The following is a 23825-nucleotide window of genomic DNA, read 5'->3' as shown; positions in this document are numbered from 1 at the left end:
TTTTGGCACTGTGAGCAGGTGCCAGGTCGTGCTGAAAAATGAAATCTTCATCTCCATAAAGCTTTTCAGCAGATGGAAGCATGAAGTGCTCCAAAATCTCCTGATAGCTAACTGCATTGACCCTGCCCTTGATAAAACACAGTGGACCAACACCAGCAGCTGACACGGCACCCCAGACCATCACTGACTGTGGGTACTTGACACTGGACTTCTGGCATTTTGGCATTTCCTTCTCCCCAGTCTTCCTCCAGACTCTGGCACCTTGATTTCCGAATGACATGCAGAATTTGCTTTCATCCGAAAAAAGTACTTTAGACCACTGAGCAACAGTCCAGTGCTGCTTCTCTGTAGCCCAGGTCAGGCGCTTCTGCTGCTGTTTCTGGTTCAAAAGTGGCTTGACCTGGAGAATGCGGCACCTTTAGCCCATTTACAAAAACTATTTAAACAAAAACCTTTCATATTTAGACCTTTCTTTAATACATTTTAATATTTTATTTTGTTTTATCAGCAGTTTGTACCTGTATAAAGGTATAGATTAATGATGGGATGTGATAACAAAAAAACCAATTAATAAATGTTTTTGTAATTAATTAATTGGGATTAATCACATTCTTTATCAAATATCAATATTTTACCCAATAAAGATTTTTCAGTTCCAATAAATAGACAAAATTTGGTTTATGATGACAATCAGCTATTTCTACCTCTATGTTGTGGAAGCAGGAATGTAGCGGCTGTACTTTGATGCTGTGGTTCATCCAACCATACAGATCCAGACGTACATTTTATATGTTTTACTACTATTTAATCAACAGCTTTACTCATGTACTCATCTAAATTATTCAGCAGTGTTGGAAAGAAGTTTTTTAATGCTATATTTTACAGAACATGTATTCTGTCACTTTGTTCTATGTTCAGAAGTGTGTTTATCCTCTCTGTGCTGAAAAATATAGATTTAAAAAGCAATAATAAAATCCTCTTGCTGTTCTTACAAAACTATATCATAATAAAGAGGTACAGCTGCAGTCCCTGAGATATCTCACCGTTTCTGTCCTGAATCTTTTCTAGTCCCTCAAAGTTAATGTCAACATCTTCACAAAGAAAAGCTGAACTTCAGGTTGGTACAGATCATTTTATTCACAAAAGAACATTTCTTTTTTGAAATTTTTAACAAAGTTGTTGAATAACACTGAATGCAGTTATTTCATCTTTAGGTTTGAAGGAGAATAAGTGGAAGTTTCTGTGCTCCCTCTAGTGGACAGATTAGTTGTAGCAGAAGGTAACTGAGCTGAGACACTGCAGAGATGATCATTCTTGATCAGTGTCTCAATAAATCAGATATTTTTCTGTGTTTCTGTCCTTTCTCCAGTTTGTGATCTGTGGACAGTCCAGATATCCAGCCCTGTTGTTGGAGGCTACCTTCACTTCCTGTTTGACAGTCTGACCTTTCACCTGAGCTGGTCTGGATGGAGGAAGCACATGGAGCCAACATTTGGGTAACTACACTTTGATTTTAATCAATGACTTTAAATCTGTAGCTGTATTAATGTGACTGTGAATGTGGAGTTCAGATGGTGAGGAAGAGGAGAAGGTTTAGATGTGAGGAGACCTGAAACTGCTGCTTTGGTTCTCCAGCTTCTGGATGAGCTCAATGAGATTGGTTTAAATGTTGGATTCAAATGAAAGTTTGTTGCATTGAGACACTAACTGAGGTCATTTAGATCCAAGGTTCTTCTAGCTCAGCTTTGGAGTTTGATCTGTTTGCTGAAGAACTTCCACAACATGTTGGTGTTAGCATGTGGAGGAGAACATGCTAACTGGTTTGAACTGCTTGAAGATGTTTGACTGTCTTCAGAGACTTGAGTTCAGCTGAGATGTTGAGTTTCTGAAGGTTGGTTGAACTTCTTTCAGCAGTTTAGCTGAATTTAGCATGTTGTTCTCCAGATGCTGATGCTGAGATGTTTTGTAAGTTTCTGCTGAAACTCAGATCAGATGTTGGTGTTGAACCAATCTGGATTATCTGTTTTAGAGTTTCCATGTAAGAAAGTTTAATCTGAATTCAACTTTAAATGCATTTTGTTTGAGAAGATCCAGAAGCTGAAGAAAGAAAGCAGCAGCTACAGGTTCTACTCAGGTCCAAAGTTTCTCCTGTTGTTCTCCCAGTAGAACTCTACATTTCCAGTGAGTTTAATACAGTTTCAGGTTTAAAGTCACTGGTATCAAAGTTTAGTTTGACCAAATGAAGAGAAATCAGTGACAATGCAGAAGATCCAGAATGTACAATAAAATATTGAGCTTGTGTTGTTTAGAAGATCATAACCTCCTCCATTTACCTCTTGATTATCCGGGGAGGGGACACGGCCCCCTCACCCACTCTCTGCAGCAGGTCTAGATCTTCTCTCCAGGTCGTCTCAGGCAGGACTTGAACCCAGGAACTCCACCACTGGCATCTTCTGGTAACAGACAGTTCCTCCACACCATCGGGTCCACTCCCTTCTTAGCTCTCTTCTCTTGGTGCTTTTCAACTTTTCAGTTTGAACCCTGAACTCCTCAAAATATAACCTCTCAGGTTCTTCACAACAAATAAGCTCCTGATGAGAAGTTGAACCCAGTCTTTCTGGAATCTCCTTCCTACAGTCCATCATGTTGACTTATCGACTCCCTCTGGTTAAATTCTTTGAAATGTTGTTCAAATTTCTCTCAAATTGTTCAGTTTTATTCTTCTTAAAACAAGGAACATCTCAGTCTTGATCTCATGACCTCCATGTTGCTGAGCTCTAAACAAACACCTTGAGCTATCCAACCAGACACTATGCTGTCGTCTCCTAAAGCCTTTCAGTCATGACCTCTGACCTATTGTCTCAATCTGATGGATGGAGCTGACAGCAGGTGGTTCGTCAGCTAATGTGAATTTTCTTTCAACTTTACTAACTGATGTCAAGTTGTATCCATTGATAAAGTTAGAAAAAAATTTCTAAAGATTTATAAACTATCTCAACATAATTTATGCTAAAGATTAATTAATAAAAGGATATTGGTCAGTTGAGGACTTGAACTAGGACACTAGATGTTCTTAATACTGTAGTCTATCACACTGAGCTGTTGGTTGAATCACATCTACTGTCTTTTTTTGGACTTTTATCTTCTTATTCTCACGGTTGGCCTGAAGTTAACGTCACCACAGACATTGATCCCTTGCTGTCGGAGCTTTATTTCCTCCCTTCCTCTTCTTCTATGATGTTCTCACACATTGAAATCATGCTGGGGTTTGGTTATCTGCTGGCTTTCAGCACAGGTGACCTCCAGCTCAACAGTGTTTGGCTCCAGCTGGAAAACATGGTTGAACTTTCTGAAGGTAAATGTCAATTTGTATCCAGTAACAGATCATTTCTAGATCAGCCGACCAAGGAATCATTTTATCTGTTTACTGCAACCTTCTGCTTTTATTTGCTTTTATTTTCAATCTAAATAACTGATCAAAAATCACATCATGAATAATTCACACGACACACTGAGTTCTTTCCTTTAGCAATTCATCTTGTTTTAGTCGTGTTAAATGTGTTTGGTTTCTTAATTAATTCTTAATAAAATGAGTTACTGGGTCAGAAAGCTGAATGTTGCTTCTTAAAACCATTTGAAGGAAAACAAGGAAATAAAAAAGGAAAAAAAAATGTTTTATGTCGTAAAACATTTGTTGTATTTTCAATGCAGGAAAGTTGTCATTGGAGCTCTGTCAAAATGAAATCTTTTTTATTCTATTCTGTGTTTCATTCCCTGTCTGTCTTTTCTCCAGTTTACTGGGTTTAAACCATGACACAGTTGGTTTTAGATGAAGCCCATGCAGTTCATACTAACCAACACCTGATCTACCAGGTCACAGATGATCATGAAACATGTTTCAAACGTTACACTCTGAGATCATCTCCATCAGTTTATCAGCAATGTTTCTCTGAAGGTGACTAAATGAAAAACTAAAGTCAACATTTATTTATCTCCATTCAGAGAAAGAAACATCAGAGACAGTTTTCTCCTCAGATTCTGGTCTGAAGACCAGGTGCTCCATTGCAAAATCTCATCCATCCTGATGACAAAGCTGTGATTTCTGGTGTCACCAGATGTCAGCTTCAGTTTATTCATGGATCAGATGGACAGACAGACTCTGGAGATGTGATCTGTGGACAGTAAAGATATCCAGCCCTGTTAGTGGAGTCTGCTTGGCTCCGCCCTATAAAAGGAAGTGGAAGCTTTCACTTCCTGTTTGACAGTCTGACCTTTCACCTGAGCTGGTCTGGATGGAGGAAGCACATGGAGCCAACATTTGGGTAACTATACTTTGATTTAAATCAATGACTTTAAATCTGTAGCTGTATTAATGTGACTGTGAATGTGGAGTTCAGATGGTGAGGAAGAGGAGAAGGTTTAGATGTGAGGAGACCTGAAACTGCTGCTTTGGTTCTCCAGCTTCTGGATGAGCTCAATGAGATTGGTTTAAATGTTGGATTCAAATAAAAGTTTGTTGCATTGAGACACTAACTGAGGTCATTTAGATCCAAAGTTCTTCTAGTCAGCTTTGGAGTTTGATCTGTTTGCTGAAGAACTTCCACAACATGTTGGTGTTAGCATGTGGAGCAGAACATGCTAACTGGTTTGAACTGCTTGAAGATGTTTGACTGTCTTCAGAGACTTGAGTTCAGCTGAGATGTTGAGTTTCTGAAGGTTGGTTGAACTTCTTTCAGCAGTTTAGCTGAATTTAGCATGTTGTTCTCCAGATGCTGATGCTGAGATGTTTTATAAGTTTCTGCTGAAACTCAGATCAGATGTTGGTGTTGAACCAATCTGGATTATCTGTTTTAGAGTTTCCATGTAAGAAAGTTTAATCTGAATTCAACTTTAAATGCATTTTGTTTGAGAAGATCCAGAAGCTGAAGAAAGAAAGCAGCAGCTACAGGTTCTACTCAGGTCCAAAGTTTCTCCTGTTGTTCTCCCAGTAGAACTCCACATTCCCAGTGAGTTTAATACAGTTTCAGGTTTAAAGTCACTGGTATCAAAGTTTAGTTTGACCAAATGAAGAGAAATCAGTGATAATGCAGAAGATCCAGAATGTGCAATAAAATATTGAACTTGTGTTGTTTAGAAGATCATAACCTCCTCCATTTACCTCCTGATTATCCGGGGAGGGGACACGGCCCCCTCACCCACTCTCTGCAGCAGGTCTAGATCTTCTCTCCAGGTCGTCTCAGGCAGGACTTGAACCCAGGAACTCCACCACTGGCATCTTCTGGTCACAGACAGTTCCTCCACACCATCGGGTCCACTCCCTTCTTAGCTCTCTTCTCTTGGTGCTTTTCAACTTTTCAGTTTGAACCCTGAACTCCTCAAAATATAACCTCTCAGGTTCTTCACAACAAATAAGCTCCTGATGAGAAGTTGAAGCCAGTCTTTCTGGAATCTCCTTCCTACAGTCCATCATGTTGACTTATTGACTCCCTCTGGTTAAATTCTTTGAAATGTTGTTCAAATTTCTCTCAAATTGTTCAGTTTTATACTTCTTAAAACAAGGAACATCTCAGTCTTGATCTCATGACCTCCATGTTGCTGAGCTCTAGACAAACACCTTGAGCTATCCAACCAGACACTATGCTGTCGTCTCCTAAAGCCTTTCAGTCATGACCTCTGACCTATTGTCTCAACCTGATGGATGGAGCTGACAGCAGGTGGTTCGTCAGCTAATGTGAATTTTCTTTCAACTTTACTAACTGATGTCAAGTTGAATCCATTGATAAAGTTAGAAAAAAATGTCTAAAGATTTTTAAACTATCTCAACATAATTTATGCTAAAGATTAATTAATAAAAGGATATTGGTCAGTTGAGGACTTGAACTAGGACACTAGATGTTCTCAATACTGTAGTCTATCACACTGAGCTGTTGGTTGAATTACATCTACTGTCTTTTTTTGGACTTTTATCTTCTTATTCTCACGGTTGGCCTGAAGTTAACGTCACCACAGACATTGATCCCTTGCTGTCGGAGCTTTATTTCCTCCCTTCCTCTTCTTCTATGATGTTCTCACACATTGAAATCATGCTGGGGTTTGGTTATCTGCTGGCTTTCAGCACAGGTGACCTCCAGCTCAACAGTGTTTGGCTCCAGCTGGAAAACATGGTTGAACTTTCTGAAGGTAAATGTCAATTTGTATCCAGTAACAGATCATTTCTAGATCAGCCGACCAAGGAATCATTTTATCTGTTTACTGCAACCTTCTGCTTTTATTTGCTTTTATTTTCAATCTAAATAACTGATCAAAAATCACATCATGAATAATTCACACGACACACTGAGTTCTTTCCTTTAGCAATTCATCTTGTTTTAGTCGTGTTAAATGTGTTTGGTTTCTTAATTAATTCTTAATAAAATGAGTTACTGGGTCAGAAAGCTGAATGTTGCTTCTTAAAACCATTTGAAGGAAAACAAGGAAATAAAAAATGTTTTATGTCTTAAAACATTTGTTGTATTTTCAATGCAGGAAAGTTGTCATTGGAGCTCTGTCAAAATGAAATCTTTTTTATTCTATTCTGTGTTTCATTCCCTGTCTGTCTTTTCTCCAGTTTACTGGGTTTAAACCATGACACAGTTGGTTTTAGATGAAGCCCATGCAGTTCATACTAACCAACACCTGATCTACCAGGTCACAGATGATCATGAAACATGTTTCAAACGTTACACTCTGAGATCATCTCCATCAGTTTATCAGCAATGTTTCTCTGAAGGTGACTAAATGAAAAACTAAAGTCAACATTTATTTATCTCCATTCAGAGAAAGAAACATCAGAGACAGTTTTCTCCTCAGATTCTGGTCTGAAGACCAGGTGCTCCATTGCAAAATCTCATCCATCCTGATGACAAAGCTGTGATTTCTGGTGTCACCAGATGTCAGCTTCAGTTTATTCATGGATCAGATGGACAGACAGACTCTGGAGATGTGATCTGTGGACAGTAAAGATATCCAGCCCTGTTAGTGGAGTCTGCTTGGCTCCGCCCTATAAAAGGAAGTGGAAGCTTTCACTTCCTGTTTGACAGTCTGACCTTTCACCTGAGCTGGTCTGGATGGAGGAAGCACATGGAGCCAACATTTGGGTAACTACACTTTGATTTAAATCAATGACTTTAAATCTGTAGCTGTATTAATGTGACTGTGAATGTGGAGTTCAGATGGTGAGGAAGAGGAGAAGGTTTAGATGTGAGGAGACCTGAAACTGCTGCTTTGGTTCTCCAGCTTCTGGATGAGCTCAATGAGATTGGTTTAAATGTTGGATTCAAATAAAAGTTTGTTGCATTGAGACACTAACTGAGGTCATTTAGATCCAAAGTTCTTCTAGTCAGCTTTGGAGTTTGATCTGTTTGCTGAAGAACTTCCACAACATGTTGGTGTTAGCATGTGGAGCAGAACATGCTAACTGGTTTGAACTGCTTGAAGATGTTTGACTGTCTTCAGAGACTTGAGTTCAGCTGAGATGTTGAGTTTCTGAAGGTTGGTTGAACTTCTTTCAGCAGTTTAGCTGAATTTAGCATGTTGTTCTCCAGATGCTGATGCTGAGATGTTTTATAAGTTTCTGCTGAAACTCAGATCAGATGTTGGTGTTGAACCAATCTGGATTATCTGTTTTAGAGTTTCCATGTAAGAAAGTTTAATCTGAATTCAACTTTAAATGCATTTTGATTGAGAAGATCCAGAAGCTGAAGAAAGAAAGCAGCAGCTACAGGTTCTACTCAGGTCCAAAGTTTCTCCTGTTGTTCTCCCAGTAGAACTCCACATTTCCAGTGAGTTTAATACAGTTTCAGGTTTAAAGTCACTGGTATCAAAGTTTAGTTTGACCAAATGAAGAGAAATCAGTGATAATGCAGAAGATCCAGAATGTGCAATAAAATATTGAGCTTGTGTTGTTTAGAAGATCATAACCTCCTCCATTTACCTCTTGATTATCCGGGGAGGGGACACGGCCCCCTCACCCACTCTCTGCAGCAGGTCTAGATCTTCTCTCCAGGTCGTCTCAGGCAGGACTTGAACCCAGGAACTCCACCACTGGCATCTTCTGGTCACAGACAGTTCCTCCACACCATCGGGTCCACTCCCTTCTTAGCTCTCTTCTCTTGGTGCTTTTCAACTTTTCAGTTTGAACCCTGAACTCCTCAAAATATAACCTCTCAGGTTCTTCACAACAAATAAGCTCCTGATGAGAAGTTGAAGCCAGTCTTTCTGGAATCTCCTTCCTACAGTCCATCATGTTGACTTATTGACTCCCTCTGGTTAAATTCTTTGAAATGTTGTTCAAATTTCTCTCAAATTGTTCAGTTTTATTCTTCTTAAAACAAGGAACATCTCAGTCTTGATCTCATGACCTCCACGTTGCTGAGCTCTAGACAAACACCTTGAGCTATCCAACCAGACACTATGCTGTCATCTCCTAAAGCCTTTCAGTCATGACCTCTGACCTATTGTCTCAATCTGATGGATGGAGCTGACAGCAGGTGGTTCGTCAGCTAATGTGAATTTTCTTTCAACTTTACTAACTGATGTCAAGTTGAATCCATTGATAAAGTTAGAAAAAAATGTCTAAAGATTTTTAAACTATCTCAACATAATTTATGCTAAAGATTAATTAATAAAAGGATATTGGTCAGTTGAGGACTTGAACTAGGACACTAGATGTTCTTAATACTGTAGTCTATCACACTGAGCTGTTGGTTGAATCACATCTGCTGTCTTTTTTTGGACTTTTATCTTCTTATTCTCACGGTTGGCCTGAAGTTAACGTCACCACAGACATTGATCCCTTGCTGTCGGAGCTTTATTTCCTCCCTTCCTCTTCTTCTATGATGTTCTCACACATTGAAATCATGCTGGGGTTTGGTTATCTGCTGGCTTTCAGCACAGGTGACCTCCAGCTCAACAGTGTTTGGCTCCAGCTGGAAAACATGGTTGAACTTTCTGAAGGTAAATGTCAATTTGTATCCAGTAACAGATCATTTCTAGATCAGCCGACCAAGGAATCATTTTATCTGTTTACTGCAACCTTCTGCTTTTATTTGCTTTTATTTTCAATCTAAATAACTGATCAAAAATCACATCATGAATAATTCACACGACACACTGAGTTCTTTCCTTTAGCAATTCATCTTGTTTTAGTCGTGTTAAATGTGTTTGGTTTCTTAATTAATTCTTAATAAAATGAGTTACTGGGTCAGAAAGCTGAATGTTGCTTCTTAAAACCATTTGAAGGAAAACAAGGAAATAAAAAAGGAAAAAAAAATGTTTTATGTCTTAAAACATTTGTTGTATTTTCAATGCAGGAAAGTTGTCATTGGAGCTCTGTCAAAATGAAATCTTTTTTATTCTATTCTGTGTTTCATTCCCTGTCTGTCTTTTCTCCAGTTTACTGGGTTTAAACCATGACACAGTTGGTTTTAGATGAAGCCCATGCAGTTCATACTAACCAACACCTGATCTACCAGGTCACAGATGATCATGAAACATGTTTCAAACGTTACACTCTGAGATCATCTCCATCAGTTTATCAGCAATGTTTCTCTGAAGGTGACTAAATGAAAAACTAAAGTCAACATTTATTTATCTCCATTCAGAGAAAGAAACATCAGAGACAGTTTTCTCCTCAGATTCTGGTCTGAAGACCAGGTGGTCCATTGCAAAATCTCATCCATCCTGATGACAAAGCTGTGATTTCTGGTGTCACCAGATGTCAGCTTCAGTTTATTCATGGATCAGATGGACAGACAGACTCTGGAGATGTGATCTGTGGACAGTAAAGATATCCAGCCCTGTTAGTGGAGTCTGCTTGGCTCCGCCCTATAAAAGGAAGTGGAAGCTTTCACTTCCTGTTTGACAGTCTGACCTTTCACCTGAGCTGGTCTGGATGGAGGAAGCACATGGAGCCAACATTTGGGTAACTATACTTTGATTTAAATCAATGACTTTAAATCTGTAGCTGTATTAATGTGACTGTGAATGTGGAGTTCAGATGGTGAGGAAGAGGAGAAGGTTTAGATGTGAGGAGACCTGAAACTGCTGCTTTGGTTCTCCAGCTTCTGGATGAGCTCAATGAGATTGGTTTAAATGTTGGATTCAAATAAAAGTTTGTTGCATTGAGACACTAACTGAGGTCATTTAGATCCAAAGTTCTTCTAGTCAGCTTTGGAGTTTGATCTGTTTGCTGAAGAACTTCCACAACATGTTGGTGTTAGCATGTGGAGCAGAACATGCTAACTGGTTTGAACTGCTTGAAGATGTTTGACTGTCTTCAGAGACTTGAGTTCAGCTGAGATGTTGAGTTTCTGAAGGTTGGTTGAACTTCTTTCAGCAGTTTAGCTGAATTTAGCATGTTGTTCTCCAGATGCTGATGCTGAGATGTTTTATAAGTTTCTGCTGAAACTCAGATCAGATGTTGCTGTTGAACCAATCTGGATTATCTGTTTTAGAGTTTCCATGTAAGAAAATTTAATCTGAATTCAACTTTAAATGAATTTTGTTTGAGAAGATCCAGAAGCTGAAGAAAGAAAGCAGCAGCTACAAGTTCTACTCAGGTCCAAAGTTTCTCCTGTTGTTCTCCCAGTAGAACTCCACATTTCCAGTGAGTTTAATACACTTTCAGGTTTAAAGTCACTGGTATCAAAGTTTAGTTTGACCAAATGAAGAGAAATCCAGAATGTGCAATAAAATATTGAGCTTGTGTTGTTTAGAAGATCATAACCTCCTCCATTTACCTCTTGATTATCCGGGGAGGGGACACGGCCCCCTCACCCACTCTCTGCAGCAGGTCTAGATCTTCTCTCCAGGTCGTCTCAGGCAGGACTTGAACCCAGGAACTCCACCACTGGCATCTTCTGGTCACAGACAGTTCCTCCACACCATCGGGTCCACTCCCTTCTTAGCTCTCTTCTCTTGGTGCTTTTCAACTTTTCAGTTTGAACCCTGAACTCCTCAAAATATAACCTATGAGGTTCTTCACAACAAATAAGCTCCTGATGAGAAGTTGAAGCCAGTCTTTCTGGAATCTCCTTCCTACAGTCCATCATGTTGACTTATTGACTCCCTCTGGTTAAATTCTTTGAAATGTTGTTCAAATGTCTCTCAAATTGTTCAGTTTTATTCTTCTTAAAACAAGGAACATCTCAGTCTTGATCTCATGACCTCCATGTTGCTGAGCTCTAAACAAACACCTTGAGCTATCCAACCAGACACTATGCTGTCGTCTCCTAAAGCCTTTCAGTCATGACCTCTGACCTATTGTCTCAACCTGATGGATGGAGCTGACAGCAGGTGGTTCGTCAGCTAATGTGAATTTTCTTTCAACTTTACTAACTGATGTCAAGTTGAATCCATTGATAAAGTTAGAAAAAAATGTCTAAAGATTTATAAACTATCTCAACATAATTTATGCTAAAGATTAATTAATAAAAGGATATTGGTCAGTTGAGGACTTGAACTAGGACACTAGATGTTCTCAATACTGTAGTCTATCACACTGAGCTGTTGGTTGAATTACATCTACTGTCTTTTTTTGGACTTTTATCTTCTTATTCTCACGGTTGGCCTGAAGTTAACGTCACCACAGACATTGATCCCTTGCTGTCGGAGCTTTATTTCCTCCCTTCCTCTTCTTCTATGATGTTCTCACACATTGAAATCATGCTGGGGTTTGGTTATCTGCTGGCTTTCAGCACAGGTGACCTCCAGCTCAACAGTGTTTGGCTCCAGCTGGAAAACATGGTTGAACGTTCTGAAGGTAAATGTCAATTTGTATCCAGTAACAGATCATTTCTAGATCAGCCGACCAAGGAATCATTTTATCTGTTTACTGCAACCTTCTGCTTTTATTTGCTTTTATTTTCCATTCAGAGAAAGAAGAATCAGAGACAGTTTTCTCCTCAGATCCTGGTCTGTCAGGTCCGATTCACAGAACATCAGGTTTCATTTCTGCTGCTGATCAAAAGCCAGATTTCCCGGAGACTTGGGGTGTATTCACACCTGCCACTTGTGGTCCGCTTTAAACGGACCAGAGTTCATTTCCCCCATTGTTCCGGACCTTTTGTGCAGGTCTAAATACACTAAAGCGAACCCTGGTCCGCACCAAACAAGCGAACCGAGAACACCTCCAAAAATGGGTCTTGGTTCGCTTCCAAACGGACTCTGGTGCGGTTCGCTTATGGTCTGAATACGAATCGGCCCCGAACTGAACCAAGTACAGAAAACACACGTCTCTTTGGACTTAACAAGAAACTGTAGCCGCTAGCAAACTTTGTCCTCTTCTTTGACTGTTGTATCTCCACATTCCCAGTCAGTTTGGAAGATATTGGTATGAAGGTCCAGTTCAAGAAGAGAAATTTAGTCCATGCAATTCAAGTTGTGTCTGCAGCCCCAATAAAACATCATAACCCAGTGCATCAGAGTCAGGCCAGGTGTAGCTTCTAGGAAGAGAAAAGAGAGAACAAAGTTAAAAGCTGAAATAACAGCAAACAATGCCAAATTGGAGAGTAGTGTGAGAATGTAGCGAAGAGGGTGAAAGTGGTCATTATGTCCTCCAGCAGCCTATAGCAGCATAACTACACAGATAGTTTCAGTTCAGATTATTTAGTTAAACGGCGCTTATTTACAACAATGTCGTCTCAAGGCACCTCACAAAGGGTCCCACTGATGGTCATTGTTATACTAAAAACCACAAGGATTGGGATACCTCTCTCTGTCAGATTGATTATAACCATTGGAAAAGAGAAGGGGTCATACAGGTAGCAGAAATGGAGGGTGTGTTTGCACCTCAAACATAACTGAGGCTAAACCTGACTCCCCCTTACTCCAACCAACAGGGAGGGAGGAAGGCACATCCATTTGCTAATATAGTCCATTTCAATTATCACCATAAAACTTCTGAATTTACCCAGGAATTGAGCTAACAGCCTTCCATGTACCACACCTTCATTCTCTAGTTCTAGCTGATAACACCACTAGACCACAGCATCACTGACACCTTGAGGGGTTCTCCTAGAGCATTTATCAGTTCAAAGCCCAACATCAACTTAGGGAAAACAACAAGACTGGCAGAGCACTACCAGGACTTGAACCCTCACAACTACTACAGGCTTTTTTTTTTTGACCCTCTGGCCTACCAAGACTTCTAGGACTTGAACTCAGGACCTTCTGCACACATTGCAGCCTTATCTGCCCACTAAGCTATCCACAGAGCATACCTAGAACTACTTTACCTCGAAAATAGTAATATATTTTGAGCGATTCAGTCCGGCAAAGGAAAGCTGCCAACTCGTTAGATTTCCTGTTGTCTTGGAATTTGGACTTGAACTTCTAACCATCCCAAAAATAAGCTTTGTATCTTCTTGAGCCACTTCATGACAGCTATATAGGAGTACCCATAAGTTAGATTCAGCAGGGGTCAGGGACCTTGCTCCTTCCCCAACCAGGTGGACCTCATTTTTGGTGAGGCAGGTGCATAGAACAATTGGGATATCAGTGTTCCCGTCTGGACTCATGTAGGCGTTCTTCGATTTGTCCTTGAGTCCTTGTCCTTGAGTAACTGCAAAAGATTACTAAGCCACTTTGTTGAAATTGCATCCAGAAGACCTCTCTAAGCTAGAAAATGGTGACTGAAGACAAGTACGTTTTAGAGCTATTAGCACTATTAGCATATGGAACAGTACATATAAAAGCCAGTGTTTGGGGAGTACAAAACTTAAGCAAACAGTTGGTTAGCCATGGACACTTATTAACAGCAAACAAGAAAATCCAAACAAACATTTATTTAAGCAGCTGTTAGGTTAGATAGCAACTTAAATCTGGATTGTCTCAAGCAGCCGTGAATAATCAGATGTCGACATTACTAAAACAAATCAATAGTTTCAGATCTGAACTTTCACCTCTTCACCTTAGCTCCACATTCAGTCTGACAGTGACTGACAAACTGTAGCGACCCAAATGTTTACTCCATGTTCTCCTTCCATCCAATCCGGTATAGGTGGAACCTTCACCTTCCTGTTTGCCACTAGCAGACAGGAAGGTGAAGGTTCCAGGTACATTTATAGACAGGGGTCCAGACTGAACCAAGAGCGGGGGAGAGGGGGGTTGCAGGTTAGTTATGAAACTTTTAAGATGACACTAACACTTTTATCCAGAGTCTGCATCATCCTGATGATTGTCCTGATTTAAAACAAGGAGGAACATGAACTTAAATGACCCACAATAATTTCTACATGATTTTGTGCTTGATTTGATAAACTCTTTGCTATGTTTGATGAAACGAATACATTATACAGCTAAAAAGGGTAAACAACTTTGTTAACTATATAATTGTGGGAAGACTTGCTCTGCCCCTGCTGTATTATATGTCACGAATGGAAAACCTTGGATGAAGGTGGGAGAAAGAGAGAAGTCCACCTGAAGACATCTTTAAGCCTTTAAAAAGCCTCTCATCTCATCTTGATAATCTGCAGGAGCAGTTCAGATCAAATTTGACCTGCATATTGGAAACCCAAGTGGACTGAATATGGGACTCCCACCTTAAACACTAACCTGATTTCTGCAGCAGAAATTTGGGTTGAGTGGATAAACAAACAGCAACATTCATCACCCCATTAGACGCCACTGAAGCTGCATAATAGACAATAAAGGCCCCTAAAAACATGGGAAGGATGGAGTGTTAGTGTCCATCCACTAGATGTCAGTAAAGTATAGGCAGTAGGAGGTGTAGACCCCACTCCCCTTTAGGCACCAACAACAAATGGTCCAGTTTGAACATGATTTAATACAGACCATCGACGGACACAAGTAGCGACATCAACCTGGTGATCAGGCAGTCGCTGGGTCATCCACAGTGAAGATCAGCAGACAAAAGAGGATGCTTTGTAGATGCCATCCACCCATCAGTTGCTCCATTTTCCTCATTATTTTGGAAAAAGCAGCCAACGAGAAACTGAAGAACCTTCAGGAAACCACTGAGTCGACAGAAAAAAAACAAAGTCTTACCTTAAGATTCATTCGGATAGTTTTTACTCTCAAAGGTGAAACATTGGATCATTTTCTTGGACTAACTAAATATATGCAAGATCTTATGTTTTGGGTCCCCAGTTTACCAGTTTAACTAGAACCTGACACCCGGGGTTCCAGCTGTCCATTTCCTTTCCAGTCAGGTTGATCAGCCACTGATCCCTCCAAGTCCTCTCAAATTGACTCTGAAAAAAGCTCCACCTTGGTGTTTTCTACCAGAACCACAGACAATTACAAAAGAACCTCACGAAACTGACTCCTGTAAAAATCTTTGAAGACACAAGGACACGGCTCATTTTGTTTGCATAAGCAAGTAGACGTGTTGGGGGTGACTCATATCAAAGAAACAATGTGGATGCAAGATGTTTGAGGACTCCCCACCAGCTGACATGCCTCACACATGCTCGCCCTTGTTCTCACAGTAAAATGAGGATGTGAGACATCTGGAAGAACTCGGTGGGCAACAATGAGATCCATCCCCTCCTGTGGCTGTTTCTCAAGGCGTGGAAATCAAAGTAGGCAGACGATGTTCTCTCTACTACCCTCAGACGACTCACTGAGATGGGACAAATATGCTGAAATTACCACGATGCCTTTCTTTGGACCACCTGTGTTAAAAAGTCCAGAAAAGGATTTCCACACAGCGTAAACAGATATGTCTCATGACATCCTACTTAAAATCATCTAATAAATCATCACAGGAACCACAGAACTGAGGAGTGCAGGACCATCATATGGATCACATCACTAGTGGTACTTCTGCCACAGATAACAACTAAATATCAGTTGCTCAGAAATTTCCCAGAATACACTGCACATCTAGAGAACTGCTAAGAATAATGACGTTTTATTGTGAAAAGCCCAAATGTTACAGTTACATCCTATTGGTTAGTTCAGCTGTAAAAACTGCAGGGATTACAGTAACTTTACTGTCAAAACAGCAGCAGCAGACCTTTTTAAAGACATTTCCTGGATTTTATGGAAATATTTTCATTATTTTTGTTGATCTGTGGAGATGCCTAAAATGTTCTTTAAACTTTCTCTTTTGCTACATTTATTCTGAGAAATTTGTGCTTGTTTCTTTTCATTATTCAGAAAGTTTCCTGATCAAATTCAACATTAAGGAGTTTATTTAACGAGAGAATTAAACAAAACAGAAACAGCAGTCAGACCCTTAATTACTGGTTCCTAAACGAGTCTACATGCTTTTAAATGTCACATATGTTCTTTTTAGTTTAGTTTTTTTTTTTATATATATATATATGTTCTGTTTTTAATCACATATTTATGATTATATTTAATTTAAACTTTTTATTCTTAGAAATAGCTGGTGGGTCCTAATAGATGCTGTTGCTGTTTCACAAACTTTTAAACCACATTTATAAGTCTATTAGTTTGTATATTAATATTTACCATATTAATTAAACTGATTAAAACAGGCAAAGGGTAATTCTATAATATGAATTACTTTTAAACCTGCAGAAGAACTAATAATATTGAGAAACTGTCCTCGTTATGACCTAAATAATTGTTTGCCTTGTTTTTCTCAGCTTTGCAGTGAAAATCTCTGCAGTGCGTGATCTGCAACTCAAAGCTGCAGGATTTTCTCAGAGTCTCAGAGAGCTTTCAATGAAAAGGCAAGTTCAGAACACCTGCTGCTGCGCTTGGGTCTTTTATTTAGTGGAAAGGTATGTGGTTTTTTCCTCTCTGTGGCCTCCAGCACCTGATATTTACTCCAGTCAGGAGGCTGACCTCCCCCACCATGCTGGGACATCAGCTCAGTCACAAACCGCCTGCAGCCACATGAGGAGCTCAAGGATGACTTCCTGTTATTTGGTTTATAGTTTAGTTTAACAGTGTAACATTTTGTTTGATACTCCGTTCGTTTCTAAAAGCCAAAAATATTTCCAAACTGCTCAATTTCTTCTTTTTACAAGCAAGAGAATGGTTTAGTAGATTCTCAAGGAGATTTAGGTCTGGATTTTGACTAGGCCGTTCTAACTCATGAATATGCTTTGACCTAAACCACCTAGTATCTCTGGCTGTATGTTCCAGGATTGTCCTAGATTTAGCTCCATCCATCTTCCCATGAACTCTGACCAGCTTCCCTGTCCCTAGAAAAGCTGGGAAAAGCACCAACTCTTGCTAACCAGTAAATTTGACTTACAATTTAGGGATTATTCAGCAACTTTAATCAGCCACCAACAGTACAGCCATAATTTCTTACAAGGCTTACATAAGAGAGAAGGCATACAGAAAAACTTTTTATCCAATTTCAATAAAAAACTAACTCTGACTGCACTGTTCAATGGTTAGGACCAATTGGAATGTATGTACCTGACTTTTGTGAAGTGCCTTGAGACAACGTGTTGTGAATTGGCGCTATATAAATAAACTGAATTGAAAATTGAATTGAATTGTTTAGGGTGCAAAATACATTGTCTTTAGCAGTTGTACCTCCCCTTGATGCAGTGGCGCCCTGGGAGAAGAGTCATGTCGCCCATATCAGAATCACATTACTGACATTAAATCACAGAGCTGGACTTTGTTTACCAATTACAGACCTTCTTTGGGCAATTATATGCATTGGATTTTATTTAAGGGCAACAAAAAAGGGGATGCTAACAAATGCACACCAGTCTCTCAGATTGTTTATCCTTTTTTGGGGAAAAAACTTAAAATTATCATCTTTCCACTATAAAATTAAGCATGACTTTGTGTTGGTCTATAACCTAAAACCCCAATAAAATAATGATGTGGTTGTGACGTCACAGAAACGCGGAAAACGTTCAGGGGTGTGAATACTATGCAAGGCTGTATATTTGCGCCGAGTCTAAACAGTCACTTAGAGGATCTCCAAAGATCCTCCTCCAGGAACAAGCGCTGTCCTGCCTCCTCCTCTTCCTCCTCTTTCATCTCAAAGCCAGTCTCCGGTGAGCAGGGCGCACATTTTAGCGTCTTTCCCTCTAATTAACAGAATAGTTTTGCAACCTCTCCCCTCCACTTTCAATGGGACAGAGAGACTGAGCGCATCCAGCTGGGTCTGTCCGCGCTGCACACATGGATTGTTGCGCCTTGGCTTCGGTTCTCGGATGGTTACGCGTCGCGCTGCTGTGGGCTGCGCAACTAGGAGCGCTGGCGCAACACGGTAGGTGCAACGGAACAACATGATGCATGCATGCAGCCTTACACCTTGTAGATATCCGATCCAGAACCTGATGGCGCAGATATTTGGGACCAGGACTCTGCAGAACAGCCACCCCACTTGTCCTCAACTCAGATGGAGTTTAAATGACGCAAGAACCCAATTAAGGAAACAGACTTTAGAGGAATAATTTTATGTAAAAAGAAAATGTAGTCATTTGAGGTTAACTTACAGAAAACAGCAACTACTTAAAAATCCTGGGTCTTTACTCAGTATTAGGTACTATGTCTCAGATTAGGTTGATGTTCTGATGCTCTCCTCTGAAGGAAGAAGGTGAAAAGAAAGAAAGTAAAACTTTTGTCAAGCTGCTGTCAAAAGGTTAAAAGTCTTTGTCGGCAGGGCGTCCGAAAACAGAACAAAGCTGATAATAGTAAATTTAAGAGGTGCTGGGGGCTATGAGGTCATAAAATTAACCATTGAGGGGGTTCTTCAGTCCTGCAGCAAGAACATCAAACTTCTCTGAGCCAAAAATAAGTTTAATGTAACTCTTGTAACAGCAGGATGAGTTGGAGTTGTTCTCTTTGACCAGTAGTGAACAATAATCTCAATGAAGCTCAAACTAGCAGGACTATTTAGGACTCAGCAGCTCCTTTCTCTCGCTCTTGGTGGAAGACACGCATTTTCTTTCTCTCCCTCCCTGCTGATCCCTGCTTCTGCTTTTTGTCTGTATTTTTCTCAGAGTCTTGCTTTGCATATCCTTTGGTCAGCTGGACTCTCAACGTAATTGATAAATTTTTTTTTTCAAAGGGAAGACAGGGTAAAGGAGACCCTCTTGTCCAAACAGGACGTTCTTCTCTGGACACACAATGGATTCTTGGCAGCAGTGGAAGATTGTGTGCCTGACAACGATGTCGGTTGAGGACATAGAAAATGTGTACATATTTGGACTTTTGATAACAGGATTTCTGCTCTTTGGAGTTGGTGGCTTATCGAGTGATTCATAAAACGTGGGCGGCTGTTCAAAGCATTCCAAAGCTGCCTACGATGTTAGATGGAGTCTGTAGAGCGATCAACACTCAGACTGAAATGTTAAGAGAGCAGAATCGCAAGCTGGACACAATTCTTGAACAGAATTGCAGTCTGGCAGCGGTTGGACTCAGAGGTTAAAGGATATAATCTTGAAGAAGTTGTGCACTCCAGATCTGTGGAAAATACCAGAAATTTGGCTATTTGGGTTCGCCATTGAGACATACCAGTAAAACTCTTAAAGTAGTTGGAAATTCACAACTGCCTGAACCGCAACATTTATTGTTCTTCTAAATCTGGCTCCTCAATGTGGCCTTGGAAACTTCTGCTAACTGTCTATCGACAAAATATCTCCTGGATGTTATATAAACACGACGCTCTTCTCCAGCACTCCCCTACCAGCTGTGTGCTGATAGGACTATGCGGCCGATGGATAAAACTTCCACCTCTCTTCTCAAGGACAATGGCGCTTCTACCAGTGTTGACAGTCTAATTCTTGCAAAAACACTCAGACTTACATTCACATCCTCAAGATCCCACCGTAGCCTTGCTGAATCTTTACTTATGTATGTGTTGTTTACCCCTGCTGACGTTTGTTGTACTATTTCAGACTCTATTCTGCTAAGAATAGAGTCTGAAATATGATTTTTTCTTCCTCCTATCTTACTTTACCTAAATGTGGGATTTCATTACTTTTCATAGATTTTCAGATTTCTCAGGATTACCAGCAAAAGCCAATTATTAGTATTTCATTACATTTTCATAGATTTTTAGTCTTATCAGGATTACCAGCGAAAACCAAACATTATTAGTAATTTGGACTATAGCTGCTCTTACACCAATGACCCAGCTTTCTTAATTAGACTCCTATGGACTGTTGAACTAAGTAATCTTAGTTCAACTTCAGTACCAGTAAAAGCAAAATATTTTTAGATTAAAGCTGTGTTGTACCAGTGACTCAGCTTCCCTAGTTAGAATTCAGTGGAATGATGAGACTTTCAATATTATCATCTTATTTAGCATAAGATGCTTTGTTATGTTAAGAGTGGCTTGGAACCAATTTCTACAAGTAAACTTGGAAGGATTATTAATTATTATTACTCCCAAGGATTATTAGTGTCATTTGATTTGTTTTTCTGTGTTTATTTTCTTTGGGATTGTATTCTAATTGTTCTTCCTCATGTACAGCGTTTGAATGTCTTGTTACTGAAAAGCGCTATATAAATAAACTTACCTTACCTTATGCAACAATCTGACTGCTTCACAAGGCTGAAAGAAAATATCAAAAAGCAGCACATTTTCTTGTCATCTAAAAGCATAAAACAGTTTTCAGTTCCGTTTTACCAGACACACCCAAGCCTGATTACTGCCTGACCTGTAGAAGTTATCACCTCAACAGAACCTGCCTGACAACATGAAGTAAGCTAAAAGATCTCAAAAAACAACACATCCTGCCCCAAGCTAATGAAATTTAAGAACAGACAAGAAACAAAGTCACTGAGATCTATCAGTCTGGAAAGGGTTATAAATCACTTCTAAAGCTCTTAGATCTGCCACAACACCAGCAGCAACTCAGAAGCGTCCCACTGACAGTCCAACATGTGATGGTGGCGTGATGCTCTGGAGATGCTTTCAAAGAACTCGCTGTCCACAGATATTTGATTTTTTAATTATTATTAAGTATTTTATTGTGAACTGTATTATTTTTACCTGCTCCACACTTAAATTAACATAATATTTGAAGGGACTGAACCATTATTATTTGGGTGATCGTCATTAAGCTTTAGATCAAGACACTGGAGATATGTTGTCCTATTTACTACAAAATTAAAACAAAAGAACAGGGTTTAAATTGTGTTATATAATTTAACACAAATCAGAGGATGGAGCAACTGAAACAATGGTGCAGCTATATTGCAGGCTAATAAGGCAATTGACAACAAATATTCTATTTTTCTCCTACTTTAGTTTAATTGCCTATTTTTTCTGGCTCTTAAGCAAATAAATACATAATTTAAACAAAATAAGCTCATTTATGTATCGGCTAGGAATGCACAAAAACTCTTTCAACTCAACCCAACATTTTTGTTTTGGACCATAAATTTACCCCAACAAAACTTTACATTTTTGTTGCACTCCTGAACCTTTACTGTGACCAACCAACAAGTCCCCTGAGATACAAGAGCAAGACCACTCCATGTCAAATTAATCTTCATCCCTGCACATCTGGGCTGCCGATGGCCCCTGTCCGGACCTGGTGGGATCTGTTTCTCTCCGGGGGGTCCAGTTCATTAGGTCCCTCCCCCTCTTGGCTTTATAAACCCATTAAGCCAGGGGGTTTAACCAGCCACCATAGTCTGGTCGACACTCATCCTCCCTGAAGACGTGGCTGTTTGGACAACCTTTGACCTCGCATCTCTTTCAGAGACTTCCAGACGGGTCATACACTCAGACAAGCGACAATGTAAACAAAAGCATTTGCTTTAAAGAGGCTGTCAACACGAGGACGGGTCTTGTTTGGGACTGGGATCGTCGGCTGTAACTGTGTTCTGTCACTTCACAGCTTTCAGGGGCTCTAGACATCCGGAATGTTTGTTTCTTACGCATCTTTACTCCACGTCAAACAGAGGAAACAAGTCCACTTGGGCAATCCCCATTTGTCCTGTTTCAGTTCTTGAACAAAGACCTCTGCTGACAGCTTTGACCGTCTCAGTGAACAGCAGCAGAACATTTGAAAGTTCGTCTCCACCTTCACAAGGGTGTTAGTCATGCCCTGTTGGTCTAAGCATCCTTTCCTGGGGCGATCCAAGAGAGGCTCACAGGAATTTCTGTTATTCCAGCATACTCAGATCACCTGAGGGGGTGAAGAGGTCCTTCTTGCTCATAAAATTAACACCAAATCTTTCACAGTTTTCCTGAAACTAGTGGGGATTTATGTTAATCTGTTGTCTTATTTAAGGGACATGACCCATTTGGCATTTACAATGTTGTATGTCCTTGAGCTTTGGCAAATTAAGTCCATCCAACTTTTCTTTGGGTTCAAGCTTTAACCAAGAAAAACAACTAGGTGACTTCTTACTAGCTTGTGTTTACAGTTATGTTGTAAAAGCAGATATCTGGCTGATTTCGTGCTATTTTCTTACATGTTTTTCCTCTCTTTTGAGTTTTCTTGCATGAGACAGAAATGTTTGAGATATTCCTTCTTACTCACTGTAATTTTGTTGTGTTCTTAAGTTTTTTGTTGTAGAAAGAACCCTTTTCCATTTCCATCGTTTTGCAAAACATTTTAGAGATATGTTTCATTTTTGAAAATGCATAGAAAATAGTTTTGTTCCTTGTGTTATTTAAAGGTCAGGAGCGAAGGACTCCAGGTAACTTGAAGTCTTGTCTCTAATTGTGAAATTTCTAAGCCCCGAGTTTGGCAACCACATGTCAAGATCACCCAGCCACATGTAAACCCGTAATATTATCTTAGTTAAACTCCACCAGGTGTTGGTAAAGCGATCTAATGAACCTACAAAAATCCTCTAATTGTGAAATGATTCTTCAAAGCACCTGAAGATGCATCACCCCACCCCTGTTTACATGATTTATCATCTCTATTGCCTGTTTTAGATGTACCAGTTCTTTGTAATTTGAACCCATCTCAAGTTTACATGCGGACCAAATTAAGTGCAGATTGGACCATGTCTTCTTGGTGCCCGACATTGTGATTAACTGTTTTTTTTTTTTGAGTGTACAAGACATTAAGTCCGTATAGTAATTTCTGGGTCTGCTCCGGGGTGATGTGCCTGAGAGAAACCTCCAGATGGTAGGACGGATCATGAGATGGATACAAGCAATAGACGGATTGGGGCATACAGTAATGTTGGCGTTGCTCTGGTCTGTTGTAGTAAACAGTATGCCAATCCAGAATGCAAAGCTTAATTTAAAAGCCATCTATGCTCCAACCCTCACTGTTGCTTATGGTCTAGACTAAGACTGAAAAAACGAGATCTCGGATAAAAACGGCTTAAGAGAGCATTCTCTATAGGATTCAGGACTCAACTTTGGAGATAAAGTGAAGGAAATGGGCTTGGTGTAGAACATCCTGGGATCCCACAGAATAAACTGGAAAGTGTGACTGGGGAAATGATTGGATGGGTTTGCTTCAACTCGTTACCCATCCTTGAATAAGTGGAAGACATTGAACTGTTGCAATGGTGAGAGGTTTACGTGACGATATAAAGAAGGAATGCTGTTTAAAAGAATTACATAGTGAACATTTTAGGGTATTATAAATTCATTTTACTGTAGAAATACTTTGTTTCTTGCTGCAGAACATGCCACCTGCTGGCATAAATACAAAACTGCATTTAGTTAAAATCCACAGGCGGAGCAATTTACTCTGTTTCAACGCAGCTCAGTGTGACCCGTCCAGTGCAAGGCAGTGCTTCCCGTGTGTGTTCCCCCTTATAAAGCAGCTGCAGAACATTCTTGCAGTTGGTCTAAACATAATGAAAGTCTGTGAACAGAGAACATTACCAGCACCTATCCAGATTGTGGAACCATACACCCTCTGGTGCTTCTTCTTTTTCCAATTTTTTTT

General features: G+C 39.9%; 1 protein-coding gene and 5 long non-coding RNA genes across 11 annotated transcripts in view; 1 reads left to right on the top strand and 5 right to left on the bottom strand.

Annotated features, from left to right (window-relative positions):
• Positions 1–1112: 1112 nt before the first annotated feature.
• On the bottom strand, positions 1113–2457 carry LOC124861855. The gene is made up of 2 exons (XR_007036771.1): positions 2334–2457; positions 1113–1462 (listed from the first exon to the last, which is right to left on the bottom strand). It is a non-coding gene; the product is annotated as an uncharacterized LOC124861855 (long non-coding RNA).
• A 957-nt stretch (positions 2458–3414) lies between these two features.
• LOC124861822 lies at positions 3415–5535 on the bottom strand. The gene is made up of 2 exons (XR_007036760.1): positions 5159–5535; positions 3415–4288 (listed from the first exon to the last, which is right to left on the bottom strand). It is a non-coding gene; the product is annotated as an uncharacterized LOC124861822 (long non-coding RNA).
• A 704-nt stretch (positions 5536–6239) lies between these two features.
• Positions 6240–8395, bottom strand: LOC124861795. Its single transcript, XR_007036752.1, has 2 exons — positions 7973–8395; positions 6240–7102 (listed from the first exon to the last, which is right to left on the bottom strand). It is a non-coding gene; the product is annotated as an uncharacterized LOC124861795 (long non-coding RNA).
• Positions 8396–9053: 658 nt separating this feature from the next.
• On the bottom strand, positions 9054–11002 carry LOC124861832. The gene is made up of 2 exons (XR_007036764.1): positions 10779–11002; positions 9054–9927 (listed from the first exon to the last, which is right to left on the bottom strand). It is a non-coding gene; the product is annotated as an uncharacterized LOC124861832 (long non-coding RNA).
• Positions 11003–11880: 878 nt separating this feature from the next.
• Positions 11881–16009, bottom strand: LOC124861811. 2 transcript variants are annotated; one of them, XR_007036755.1, is made up of 4 exons: positions 15153–16009; positions 14833–15014; positions 14593–14694; positions 11881–12482 (listed from the first exon to the last, which is right to left on the bottom strand). It is a non-coding gene; the product is annotated as an uncharacterized LOC124861811 (long non-coding RNA). The 2 variants fall into 2 exon arrangements; XR_007036756.1 differs by lacking the exon at positions 14593–14694.
• A 1979-nt stretch (positions 16010–17988) lies between these two features.
• The window catches only part of si:ch211-246m6.5 (von Willebrand factor D and EGF domain-containing protein), a 31766-nt gene continuing 25929 nt past the window's right edge, over positions 17989–23825 (top strand). For all 5 annotated transcript variants that reach the window (XM_047355554.1, XM_047355555.1, XM_047355553.1 and 2 more), the window contains exon 1: positions 17989–18214. In XM_047355554.1, the coding sequence (XP_047211510.1) occupies positions 18127–18214 (88 nt within the window). In that variant the 5' untranslated portion in view covers positions 17989–18126. The remainder of the gene's footprint in view (positions 18215–23825) is intronic.

This window comes from Girardinichthys multiradiatus, chromosome 24 (assembly GCF_021462225.1).
Source record: "Girardinichthys multiradiatus isolate DD_20200921_A chromosome 24, DD_fGirMul_XY1, whole genome shotgun sequence".
Taxonomy (NCBI): Eukaryota; Metazoa; Chordata; class Actinopteri; order Cyprinodontiformes; family Goodeidae; genus Girardinichthys; species Girardinichthys multiradiatus.
The sequence above is the reverse complement of the archived record's forward strand: the minus strand, read 5'-3'. Positions and strand labels throughout refer to the sequence as shown.